Below are 13,523 nucleotides of genomic sequence, written 5' to 3'. Positions count from 1 at the left end.
CCCAATCCGCACACCGCCCCATCGAGCAGCCCAATTTATAAACAGGAAGGGCTACTATTCCATGGTGCTGCAGGCCCTGGCTGACCACCAGGGACATTTTATGGACATTTGTGTCAGGTGGTTGGGGCACACCCGGTTTTCTCTGTAAACAGACATTGTTTTTTTATTAGAAACACTATCGGTAAGGAAAATGTGGTAACTGTTAAAAAACTTTCTCTTTTCATTGTTCAAATGTCTATATACAAGGTAAATCTTTCACTCAAAAATAAAGATTTTGTTACAGAACTAAAATGTCCTTTAACTGAGGTGGTAGGAGACTGAAAACCTGGAGGGGGGAGGGGGGCTGAAATCCTGGACAGGAGAGGAGGCTCAAATAGGCCACTGCTTCCCTGATTGCAGGGTCCTGTCACCTTCATGCATCCTGACACAGCCTTGGGCTCGGGTGGGGTGAGAGCCAGTCCTGGCTTGGGCAGGAGTGGAGAGGAGGGGAGATGTTGGGCCTGTGAGGGCTCTGGAGCAGGAGGGTGTGGCTGAGCAGGGGGACCTGAGAGAGCAGGGGGCTGGCGAAGCAGGGTCTTGGCATGCAGGAGGAGTGGTGCCTGTGACAGGGGCTGGCAAGGCTAGGATCTCTCGCATAGTGGCACAGATGGCAGTGCGCTGCTGGACCAGTTCATCCAGCAGCCTGTTGTGCCACACAGCCGCTGCCTCCATCCTCTGCTGAAGAGTCCTGTTGAGGTCCTGCAGGGTCTCTACATGCTCTTTCAGCATGTCAGTGTAGACACGCCGGTGCCTGCGGGTGCCACATGTCTGGGATGGTGGTGAGGCTGGTGTGGTGCTCCCCTCTTGGATGGAGGGCCCAGCTGTGGAGGAAAATCAATGTATGTGTGCACCCCTACTGTCCCCGAGGGCATGCCGTCACTGTCAGGGGATCTCCTTTGGACAGGAGACTCAGAGGTGTTACACATGACACCACGTGTGAGTAGCCTGAAAGCCTCACAGGGGCCCCACAGTGGCAATGGGACTAGATGGCCCCCCACACTGCCAACTCACCCAGATGTGGTGACCCCTCAAAGCACTCACCCAATGTTCCCTCCCTGATGTCCACGGATGCCTGGGAGGCCTCTGGGGTCTGGAGGACCGGCTCCTGGGAGAGAGTCCCTGCTGTCTCTTCCTCCTCTTCCTCCGGGTGCAGCTCTCCCGTCCCTCAGAGGTTGGTCCACAATATGGTGGGGTAACCCAGACTCCACAGACACGCAGCGGAGTCTGGGCTTCTCCACCTCCCAGAATCTGCTCCAACTCTGTAGAGTATGGGCAGGTCTGTGGGGATGCCTCAGAACAGGAGCTCTGGTCTCTGGCCTTGGCATACCCCTGCTGCAGTTCTTTCACCTGGGCCCTCACTTGATCCATGGTGCGGGGGTGATGCCCTTTCTTGGCCAGTCCCTGGGCCATGCACCCATATATGTCCATGTTCCTGCAGTGCGACTGCAGGGCCTGCAGGAATTCTTCCTGGGACCAGAGTTCCAGGAGGTTTTTAATTTCTGGTCCTGACCAGGCTGGTGCCTGCTTTTTGGTGCCCCTGGGTGGGTTCTCCTCACTGTACTGAGAAGGGCCAGGGGGGCCTTGAGGCTGGGACATGGCTACACAGGTGCTCTGGATGGCTGACAGCAATGCCTGTCTGGATGCCTGTGCCTTTAAGAAGCTGCGGACAGGAACCATAGAGGTGCTCAGCATGTAAAGGATGGACTATCCACCAGGGCTTCTTCCTGGACGCCTTTTTTTTTTTTTAAAGAACAGGCTCCCCGCATCCATACACACCTTTTTTCGACAGATCTCTATCGAAAAAGGCATTCTTCTTCATAAAATGAGATTTACCACCATCGACAAAACCGCCGCATTCTTTCTATTTACTGTCGACAGAACACGGCGGCAGTCTAGATGGAGGTACAGTTTTTTTCAAAAAAAGGCCACTTTAAAAAAAACAAACCCTGTAGTCTAGACACACCCTTTGATTACCCCTGTTCAAAAGAGGTAAAGGCTTCAGGGAGCATAATATAGCTGTAGGCAGTTGAGGTCAACGGGATTACTCCCAGGTTTAAAGTTAAGCCTGTGCTTGATGCTTTTCTGTATGGTGGTTGCTATGTTTATATTGCTTCTTATTCTTGTTATAACTATGGCCTAATGTTTTTCTCAATGTTCAGAAACATTGGCAGGACCATTTAGATGGGAAATAATCTAAATGAGGAAGGAAGGGACTTTGGGATCATTGCACTTTCATCTGCAAACCTCTTCCTTTGGTATTAATCATATTATTGGTGTCTGAAAATGAGGGGAGGGAGTTCTATCAGTTGTGTCACTCCTTGATGATGAAACTATTGTTATGTATCGGGTGCCTTGCTAATCAGAGGAAGTTATACACTATGAGTCACTTGGGAGCTGATGTACACAGTTGCTATATAAGCAGGGCTCTCTAAGCGACGGGTATGTAGTAGCTGTAGAGCAAGCAGCATTAGTGCAACGAGGCACAGAAATGACAAGAATGAAGACCTTTTCATTTCTTCTGTTACTATATGTAGCTTTCTCCTCTGCTTTTCCTGTGGCTCCAGGAACTGAAGATGAAGACAAAAACACCCAGCTTGTGGAGGTAAATAAATGCTATGTATATCAGATACTCTAAATTAAATGGTAGGAAGGAACCTTCTTGTCAGTTTCATAGAATTTTAGCTTATAATTATCAAACTGCAGTTGTATTTCTTTTTTTAAAACCAGTCCTGATGTTCAAGAGGTTTTAAGGGAAATATTTTCCCTTGGCACCAGTATAGTTTTGTCTGAAATACAGACATATGGCATTAATTATGTTATTTAGTGATCAGATTCTGAGATTCTATAAAAATGTAGGCTCCAATTCAGCCAGGTACTTAACTCAGTGCCTAACTTTAAGGTCATAAATAGTCTCATTGTCTTTAATGCAAGTACTTAAAATTAGGCACATGCTTAAGTACCTTGCTGAATCACAGCCTTAATGCAGCAGCAGAACAAAAAGTAACTAAGATATATAACCCTAGTTAAGATGTTGTAATGGTTGGCCTCCAGCATCCTCTACTGGTTTCACTGGGAATCAAAGCTGAGTAATTAGTGGCTGAGAGACAGATACTGTTATCATCTGATGATCTGAGCAGTCTCAGAGAAGTTACATTTTATAAAATAGGAAATCTAGATGTCATTAAGAAAATTACACTGTATTATTTCTGATTGTTAACTAAGTTCCTGCAGAAAGCGAGCTGTCCTGCCTCTTGGAAAACATAGGCCCCAGGCACATGGGTGTAATTTCGTAACTGTTTAGACTGCTTTGCATGACTTAATGAGTGTAAATGACACAAAGCACCGTTCTTTCTTTTTTCTTCAGAATTATCTGCGAAATTTCTACAAGTTTGAACCAGAGAAGCAGTCTCCCTTTAAGAACAAAAATACTAACCCTTTAACTGAAAAACTCAAGGAAATGCAGACATTTTTTGGGCTGAAAGTGACAGGGAAACCAGATGTTGAAACTTTGGAGGTGATGAAGATGTCCAGGTGTGGTGTACCCGATGTGGGTCAGTATCGCCTCACTGAAGGAAATCCAAAATGGGAAAGAAAGGATCTGACATACAGGTAACATTTGTCTAAAGAATTTATTGAGCAAAAGAGTTAAGGCCAAAATTTTCAGATGACTTGCCCAAAGTTCCAAAGTTAGACACCTAATTGCTTATCGAAGCACCTGGATAGGTGCCCTGATTTTTAAAGGAAGGTTACAACCATGGATAAAGTCTGCGGGAGTTGTAAATGCTCAGAATTTGAAAATCAAGTCAGTTAATATGCTCCCAAAATGTGGTTTTAAGGTATCTAACTTTAGGCACCAAATTTGAAATATTTTGGCCTAGAACAATATATTCTACATAAACGACAACTGTAGATACCAAAATGTATATATAACTTTCTGCGTTATTTTAAAGGATTGTGAACTACACACCAGATATGAATCCAGCTGATGTGGACAAAGCAATCCAAAATGCATTTAAAGTTTGGAGCGATGTGGCACCGCTGACATTCAAAAGGATCTATGATGGCACTGCAGACATAATGATGTCTTTTGAAATTGGAGGTAAGACCGATGGACATCGATCAAAACATTAGTCATCACCAGTTATAGACGTGCTTGACAATCAGAATTAAGTTCATTATCTTTCTTTCTTTCATTCATTCTTTTTTTTTAGATCATCGTGACAATTCTCCCTTTGATGGACCTAATGGGCTCCTGGCTCATGCCTTTCAGCCTGGCAACAATATTGGTGGAGATGTGCACTTTGATGAGGCAGAATTTTGGACAAAAGGCTCAAAAGGTAGGAAAGTCATTAATTCCCCTGTTTATACAAGACCAAATTGTGTCATCTTCCCTCATGTAAAGCAGCTACTTAGGCATGCATCCACAAAAGACAGGACTAAAAGATAATTCTGGTGTGAAACTCTTCAGTCTCTCCTGTTGAAACAGTTCCACAGTGTAGAAGTAATAAGAGAGAGAGAGAGAGAGATAACTCTACAAAGCCCATGTTCAAATCCCTTTAAGGAAGGGGAAGGGAAGGACTGAATCATCATCTTCCACCTCCTGAGTGAGCACCCTAATCACAGAACTAAAACTTTGCTGGGAAGCTTCTGCCTCCTCACCTCTCAATGACAATTAGATAACTGGTTAAAAGACAGGAAAAAAAGGGTAGCAATAAATGGTAAGTTTTCCAAGTGGAAAGAGGTAACTAGTGGTGTCCCCCAAGGGTCTGTCCTGGGAGCCATACTATTCAACTTATTTATAAATGATCTAGATGCAGATGATACCAAACTGCTCAAGATAGTTAAGACTAAAGCAGATTCTGACGTGCTTCAAAAAGATCTCACCAAACTAGGTGAGATTAGTCAACAAAATGACAAAAGAAATTTAATGTTGATAAATGTAAAGTAATGCAAATTGGAAAAAAATAATACCAACTATACATACAATATCATGGGGACTAATTTAGCTACAACTACTCAAGAGAGAGATCTTGGAGTCATTGTGGATAGTTCTCTGCAAAACATACACTCAGTGTGCAGCGGCAGTTAAAAAGCAAATAGGATGTTAGGAATCATTAAAAAGGAGAATAGAGAATAAGATAGAGAACATCTGATTGCTCCTATAGAAAACCATGGTATGCCCACATCCTGAATACTATATACAGATATGATTGCTTCTTCTCAAAAAAGATATGTTGGCATTGGAAAAGGTTCAAAAAAGGGCAACAAAAATGATTAGGGGTTTGGAATGGGTCCGATATGAAGAGAGATTAAAAAGACTTGGATTCTTCAGCTTAGAAAAGAGGAGACTAAAGGGAAATATGATTGTCTATAAAATCATGACTAGTGTGGAAAAACTAAATAAGGAAAAGTTATTTACTTGTTCCCACAATAAAAGAATTAGGGGTCACCAAATGAAATTAATAGGTAACAGGTTTAAAACAAATAAAAGGATATTTTTCTTCATGCATTGCACAGTCATCCTTGCCAGAGGATGGTGTGAAGACTAGGACTTTAACAGGGTTCAAAAAAGAGCTAGATAGATTCATGGAGGTTAGGTCCATCAATGGCCATTAGCCAAGATGGGTAGGAAAGATGTCCCTAACTTGTTTGTCTGGAAATGGGTGACAGGAGAGGGATCATGTAATGATTACCTGTTGTGTTTACTCCCTCTGGGGCATCTGGTATTGGCCACTGTTTGCAGACAGGATACTGGGCTAGATGGATCTTGGTCTGACCCAGTTTGGCCATTCTTATGTTCTTATGTTCTCTGGGAGCAAGAAAATCTCAGTCCATGATGAGAATTTCACAGACTTTTCAAGGCAGGGACTATGTCATCCTAGGTTCAGGGCTAGCACAGGGCTAGACCAACTGAAACTGGCCTCAGTTTGGGGGCCTGACTGCAACTCCCCTCATATATGCTTTCATGTAAATCAGGACTAATTTTATCCAAGACTGTGACCCTCTACTTATTTCAGTAGAACGATTCCTTATTTACACAGATCTAAGAAGGAAAATTGGGTCATTTTTGAAGGGGGCTACCGTAAGGGTAAGGGAAGCAGTAATCAGTAATTGGTCTATATAGTTTTATCAAATTTGCCTGCTAAATTTCTCTGTATTATAATGTTTGCAGAATTACTGAAAGAATCTTGACTGTTTGTAGTGTGCTTTAGGCTGGCATATATAGATAGCTATACGATATAGTCAAACACAGTTCACCTATTTTAAATATACATTTTGTTAATTCCTCAGGATACAACTTGTTCTTTGTGGCTGCCCATGAACTTGGTCATTCATTGGGCCTGTCTCATTCTGATGATCCCGGAGCCCTGATGTACCCCACCTATTCCTACATTGAGCCTAGCGAATTTCGCCTTCCTCAGGATGACATTAACGGCATTCAAGCAATCTATGGTAAGAAAAATAAACATCTAGTGATATGCAGGGTTAATTTCACTTTTTTTGAAGAATGCTGCTTAATCTATAATAAATGTATGTTTTAAGAATCAGGTTAGTAATTGTTGATACATTCTAGTATTGCTGCACAGAGCAATCCCAGTTTTTTCTGAACTCCTGTTAACTGAAGGAAGGCATTGTCCCTAAGGGTAGTTTCACTGAAGTTCAGTTCCTCTGCATGCTGATTCTTGCAGACTTTAATAGTTTTGTTGGGAGCTGGGCCTCACTTGTGCTGAGTTTAGGAGCTTTACAGACCTGAATTTGACAGAACCCTGATTAATGACTCCTCCCAATTTTTCAAGGGACAGGTTTGAGTGACCACTAAATCCTTCAGAACACTGGTTTTTCAACTGTATTGCTCCATATTATATAATGCCAATTTTTCTTGATTTTTCATGTAGGACAATCAGATGGCCCTATTAAACCAACCGGACCCACAACACCAGTAACTTGTGACCCCAAACTGACTTTTGATGCTGTCGCTACCCTACGTGGAGAACTGCTGTTCTTTAAGGACAGGTAAAAATAAAGCATTTCTGAGTTGGCTCTTTGAAGAGCATTACTTAAAAGGGAACAATAGTTCTGATCATTTATTTGCCATTACATCTCAAGTGAAATGGTAACTTAGAAATATAGTTCTAACAATAAAAATCCCATACAAAAGATGGTCACAATTCTGTGAGGATGGGGGCCTAGCATAACCTAGTTGCTCAGGAATTCTGTTTTCAATGGAAACTATGACCTCGGTCCCCCTATACTCTTTTCCAATACTCTGTCACTGTAAACAGTGGAATGACAAGCTTGTTACCAGTACAGATTCAATTAACAAGAGAGCAGCAGCAAACTCATGTTTTGCAAGGATCTATGTTTATGTGACACACTGAGCCACTACTTTGTCATGACTCTGCCACATGATAGGTCATTAGCAAGGATAAAATGTGTAACCTACAGCATCAAAACCACTAAGCAATTAGCTTTAGTAGGAAGCAATCATAGCACACTCTTTTCCTCACTGTGAATCAAACACTAGTGGGAGATGGAATCAGAAGCACTTCGCCACAGTAGGAACAGTTTTTAATATGCAAACTTGTATTTAAACCAGGTATTTCTGGCGGAAGCATTCTCAGATCCCAGAGGTCGAACTCAATTTCATTTCTTTACTCTGGCCAAATCTACCATCTGGAATTCAGGCTGCTTATGAAAATGTTGAAAAGGATCATGTTTTTCTTTTTAAAGGTAACGGCATCTGAAATTCTTTAGTTCTTGTCATTTATGAATTTATTAGGAATACTTTGCTTCACAGAATGCGCAATTTTTCTTGGTTGACACTGCATGAAATGACTCAAATGTTCAAATTAGAGAAGCTGCCAAAATATGTGAAAAGTGAATTACAGGTTGCTTATCTATTTAATGTAAATGTTCTGAAAAGCCAGATATGGAAATGGCTTCACTTTTGCTTCAAATCTAGTTTTATCATGGGAAATAACACACTATTAAGAAGCATTTTGTCTAAATTAAATATGTCCTGTAGTCTAGATCACTACCACTCTTGAATTAACGTGCTAATTCTCAGTATTAAGTCAAAGAACTAGCACCTGTGTTAAAAAGCATTCTGCAGAGAATTGGTTAATTATTGATGCCACATCCAAAGATCTGCTCGGTGTATTATGGAACATAGGCAACAAAAAATCTCTAAACATCTGAAGAGTCTAGGTGAAGACAAGACATATTTATGAGGGAAATTACTAGAGATGGTCAAAAAATGAAAGCCAAATTTTGTGTAAAGTTTCAAAAGTGATGTTTTTTTTAAAGTATTCAAAAGTCACTACTTTAGATAGCAAAAAAATTAAGAAGCATTCAAATAATATTTTTATTACAAATTTTAACCAGAATATAAAAAGGGACACCAAATTTTCCACCGCCCCCCTCTGTGACCCAAAACGTTTAAAATTCTGACACTTGTTTGTGAAATGTTTTGTTTTAGTAAAAAGAAAACCATCATTTTCTGAAAATAGCTATCCATTTGAAATAGTTCAATCAGTTCTAGTAATTACACACTTAAGTGGGGAGAGAGAGAAAGAGAGAGAGAGAGATGAAGATGGCTATATGCATAAGATTATTATGCATCTATTTAGACATGTGTATGCCACCATCACTAAAGTCTCTGAACACATCCCAAGTATTGTTAATCTTGCATCCCAATAAGCAGTTCATGGTGGATTACTAAACAATTTGTAGAATACAACATGTCTTTTCCCAAAATGAATAAGTGGGTGGGAAGGGTTCTTCTGGGGCTCATTGTTCCAAGGTCTCATTTACGAACATGAATGACATCTCTCGTGGGAGCTATGCTATGGTTAAAAAACAAAGATCAGTGCCAATCCTTAATTTATTGAAAGTAAAGGGATCTCAGAATCACTACTCAGCTATACATATCTGTTGAAAATGAAATTGCTTCATTATCATCGTTGTAATGAAAACCAGAAGCCATGATCAGATGTTTGGTATTAGCAGAAGCTGCTGGTGAAACATTTAATTTTATTTTTCTTTGCAGAGAACAAATATTGGGTCCTCAATGGATATGAATTAGTGTACAACCACCCCAAAAGCATCTATGACTTGGGATTCCCAAAAAATGTTAAAAGAATTAATGCATCTTACAGTGATGAGAATTCAGGGAAAACATACTTCTTTGTAGGTGACAAGTATTGGAGGTAAGATTTAATGTTGAAGAGACTTATATTTCTCACTTCAGACTTGGAGGATTAATGTGTAAACATAAAATAAAATGTAATAGAGATTAAACCAATAGGGTTCCAGAAAACTGAATAGCTTTCTATGGAAGTTAGTTTAAAAACTTATAGAATCTCATAGAAAATGCTAACCTTCCTATAGGTTTATTTCAACCATCCCGTAGAATTCTGTGGCAGGATGTGATCACATTCTATAGGATGAGACACACAACCTGTAGAGAGACCTTTATCTAGTAAGCTATTTAAGAATTACCCAAAGGGTGTAATGCTATGAAATTGTACTCCTGTGTCTCTCAAACATCAAGCTAACAGCACTATTAAAATACTGGATTTTTGTTCCTTCAGTGTGAACAGTTAAATGGATTTATGCTGTTTGATTATGTAATAATGCATGGCTGCAGCTTTGTTTCTATTTCATGGTACCCTGGTAATCTTTTGCAATAAACTACCCTGCTGGACTAATGCTCTCGTCATCTTGCAATGGCTCCTTAGCTTCTCATCTGAGAATAGTTCAGAATTCAGTGGAACAGAGGTCTTGGAATGACAATATCAGGGGCACCTTGGGGAGGGGAGAGGGGAGAAGGGTTGCAGGGACTATTATCAGCTCAAAATTTGCCTTTGTCCCCCTCTAGCCACCCATAGCTGCTTCTACTTTCCAACCACCCAGCTCTGAAGATAGAGCTAAGAGAGTGCCTCACCAGTCCTTGAGCTGGGTCCCCCTGCCCAGGCAGCTCTTAGTGGCTGCAAGCAGCCAGCACCCTGTACAGCTTGGCTCCTGCTTCCTGCCTCCAATCTGGCCCTGGTGCAATGCCATGGAAGGGCTTTGGGGTGAGGGAGGGTGCAGTCCTCCAACTTTCTGTCTGCCCCATCTCAGCCCCTTTACTGGGAGCCGGTGCCACTCCTACTCAATATAACAATAAGTCATCAAAGATACACGTGACTTTTACTTAATGAATAATATATCAGCTAGGCAATTGACTCTATGACAAGTATGATTTCCGAGTTACAGAGACAGGCCTTCTGCTTCGTGGGTCCGATGCATCACGTTCCCAAGAAACTCTGATTGGCTAGGATGTGGTGGCCAAAGCTGCATATAGGCAAGACGAGTTATATTCCTTGCAAAACTATCAAGCAAATTCCCCAGTTCAGTATCTACTAGATATGCAGTTCCCACCTTTCCCTCCCCATTCAACCACAGTATCTAGACATATGCACACATACATTCCTGAGGTGAAAGCTCAATGGGAAGTTTGCCACTGAGTTCAGTGGGGCCAGGATTTCCATCTTTAAACTCTCTCATACGCATGCAAGCCTGTGGAGGACATTATGAGCTCAGTTAATCTAATTTTTATTGGATTTTCTACCAAGAACAGTCTCATTTTTGTGTCAGAATGAGTTTTGGACTTTTAAAATGTTATTTATTTATCATAAACTATACATATATTTCTTCTATTCAGATATGATGAAAACAGGCAGGCCATGGATCAGGGTTATCCAAGGAAGATAATCAAGGATTTCCCAGGAATCGGAAAAAACGTGGATGCTGTTTTCCAGCATGATAGTAAGTAAAACAATAGAGAATATTTGTGCTTCTCTAAGTTGAAGAAATCTTTTAAAAGACAACCATAATTCATCATTTCACTGCTCTCCTAAGATTAAAAATTAACATAAATGTAGGTACTCTCAATATTATCATTTTGCTTAATCGCAGTACTTGTTGGGTAATATTTTACCAATGAAATATAACCATAGAATTCATTTTTATTTCTAGGATACATCTATTTCTTCATCGGAAACAGACAGTACCAGTTTGATCCTAACGTCAAGAGAGTTGTCAGTGTCATGAAAAGCAACAGCTGGTTTAATTGCTGATTCATTCCACGGACTTGTATCCAACTTGTTAAAATTATTTTATATGTAATATTATTAATTTTTTAATAGATGTTAAAATATCAAAAATATATTGTTCTGTAGTTTGATCCTCTGGGAGTTTTGTCTGAATAACTACAGAATGTAACAGTACTGTTATTATGTAATTTATTGTATTATTATAGACTGGACTTGCAATTATACATAAAATATTATATATTTGTCCTACCACTTCCTGTGTCTTCTGATCATTGCCACTGCTCAAGAGCTAAACTCTGCTCCCAAGCACAGGCTGCATGAAAGGGCTGTGCACAAGGAAATTACATGGAGATTTAGGGACTCAAATCATCCCTCTGCTCAGAAGCATAGAATGGAGCAGCCACATACACTATGCTGCATTACCACCCATGGCCCACTGAAAAATTTCTGTGAGGCTAATATAACCTCCCTCTCATCAATCCACTACTCCAGAATTAATTCCTAAGGGTACATCTACACAGCAAAGTTATTTTGAAATAACAGCCGTTATTTCGAAATAACTTTACCAGCGTCTACACAGCCAAACCGCTATTTTGAAATTAAATCGAAATAGCCGAACAATTATTTTGAAATTGGTAAACTTCATTCCACTAGGAATAGTGCCAATTTTGAAATTGCTATTTCAAAATAAGTGCTGTGTAGATGCTTATTTTGAAATAGGGGGCCTCCAGCCCTTCCCAGCGTGCCCTGATGGCACAACCAAGAAAACTCCTCTCCCTCTGCCTCTCCCTGGAGCCCTTAAAGGGATAGACTCTGGCCACAGTGCCTGTGCCAGCTCCAAGCCTGCCAGCCCAGAGCCAGCAGTTGCTGCACCTGACCCAGTGGCCCCAGCATGAACCAGGCAGCTACTGCCAGCCAGCCCTCCACCACTCCCCAGAACCAGGAGCCCAGCTCCCAGGAGCCTGCCAGGGGCCGGAAAAGGCAGGCGCCTTCCTGGTCTAGTGCAGAGATCAGGGACCTAATTCAGGTTTTGGGGGATACCTCCAAAGTTCATGATCTCCGCACTAAATGGAGGAACGCAACCGTCTACAGGCGGATGGCTGCCAGCCTGGCCTCCAAAGGCCACATGCGAACCCAGGAGCAGGTTCGCATGAAAATAAAGGCGCTGTGGCAAGTGTATGCCAGGGCCACAGGGGGCAGCTCCCAACCAGGGGCAGCCCCAGACCCCTACCCCTATTTTGATTCCATGGTCCACATCCTGGGTCATCGACCCTGGGGCACAGCTTGCTGTCTCCTGCTGCTCCAGCCCCTGCTGCCTCCCCAGCGACTGCTCCTCCTCCCACTCTTTCTCCCCGTCCTGCTTCTTCCTTATTTTCTGAACCAGCTGCAGCTAGTTTAAATTATGAAACAGATTAAGCGTTTTAACTTTCTCATGTTAGTTTATCAAACTTTATTTCAAAGTAAAATATTATGTTCAATGCAAATGGTTTCAATCTTTTCTTTATTTATGGTGACGTGGGGAATACTTTTTGGGCCTGGGGCCACTGACCCCCCAAAATAAGTTGGGGAACCACACAAGTCAGAAGCCAAAAAACTCTTCCAAAAAACCCCAGCACTCACTGATGTGGCCCCAACTGAGAAGGCTTACTCCTCTAGTGCCACAACGTCACAGAGTGAGGGAAAGTGAAGGGGGAAACTGAGGTTTCAGGCTTCCCATAGACCAGACTTATTTTTCTAGAGTTCTGGAGTTAGTGGATTTTATGGACCTCCTTAGGCTCTGGCGTAGGGATAAAAATGAGGCTTCAGAGGTAGGTACCTTATCCACTGTGACACTGAAGGAGCCCTCCAACCTCCCTACCTTCAGGGCCCCCTTTATCCTTCCTGTGTTCAAGGGTGCCAGGTTCGTTCTCTGTGACACTGGTGGTGGCTGTCCCCAAGGGGACAGTGTGTGAGACAAGACTCCCAGCAAGTAGGATAGGGACAGGGTGCAGGATCTGGGAGGCAGTTGGGGTGCAGAAGCAGGCTGGGAGTAGGGTTTCTGGCCAGTTGGAGGGAGCAAGAACGAGGGAGGGTTCAGTGTGTGGCCAGGAGAGAGGGTTAAAGAACAAAGGAGGGTGTCGGAGTAAGCTGGGGATGCTGGGTGTTGGTGGGGAGGTAAATGACAGGATTAGGGTGTAAGTGAGGGGGTCTGGACATGAGGGGGAAACTTACCTGCCGCAGAAGCAGTGTCTCCTGGGCTGGCCCCTGGCTGCCTGGCTGCAGTAGCAATGCTTCCAGGCTGTCCCTATAGAGGTGCTTGAGTCCTGGCGCTGCCTCCTCTCCAGTGGCAGTGTGAGGTGTGTAGGGGCTAAGCTGAGCTCCTCCCCCTCATGAGTCCTGTAATTAGGA

The 13,523-nt window shown here is 42.3% G+C and overlaps 1 protein-coding gene across 1 annotated transcript; it reads left to right on the top strand.

Moving 5' to 3' along the window:
• The first annotated feature begins 2,435 nt into the window (after positions 1-2,435).
• Positions 2,436-11,387, top strand: LOC149525906 (interstitial collagenase-like). The gene is made up of 10 exons (XM_089775655.1): positions 2,436-2,641; positions 3,404-3,648; positions 3,990-4,138; positions 4,251-4,376; positions 6,331-6,492; positions 6,936-7,053; positions 7,637-7,770; positions 9,089-9,248; positions 10,745-10,848; positions 11,059-11,387. The coding sequence occupies exons 1-10, from the start codon at positions 2,528-2,530 to the stop codon at positions 11,157-11,159; spliced, it is 1,413 nt and encodes a 470-aa protein (XP_089631781.1). The 5' UTR covers positions 2,436-2,527; the 3' UTR covers positions 11,160-11,387.
• Positions 11,388-13,523: the final 2,136 nt, after the last annotated feature.

Source organism: Pelodiscus sinensis, chromosome 1 (genome assembly GCF_052426305.1).
Source record: "Pelodiscus sinensis isolate ZL-2025 chromosome 1, ASM5242630v1, whole genome shotgun sequence".
NCBI classification, from domain to species: domain Eukaryota; kingdom Metazoa; phylum Chordata; order Testudines; family Trionychidae; genus Pelodiscus; species Pelodiscus sinensis.
Note: the sequence above shows the minus strand (reverse complement) of the source record. Positions and strands in the feature narration are given on the sequence as shown.

Excerpts from the sequence above, each read along its gene's own strand:
- LOC149525906 (XM_089775655.1), top strand. The coding sequence starts at position 2,528 with ATGACAAGAATGAAGACCTTTTCATTTCTTCTGTTACTATATGTAGCT. Across the intron at positions 6,493-6,935 it reads CGGCATTCAAGCAATCTATG|GACAATCAGATGGCCCTATT; the intron begins GTAAGAAAAATA and ends TTTTTCATGTAG. Across the intron at positions 7,054-7,636 it reads CTGCTGTTCTTTAAGGACAG|GTATTTCTGGCGGAAGCATT; the intron begins GTAAAAATAAAG and ends TATTTAAACCAG.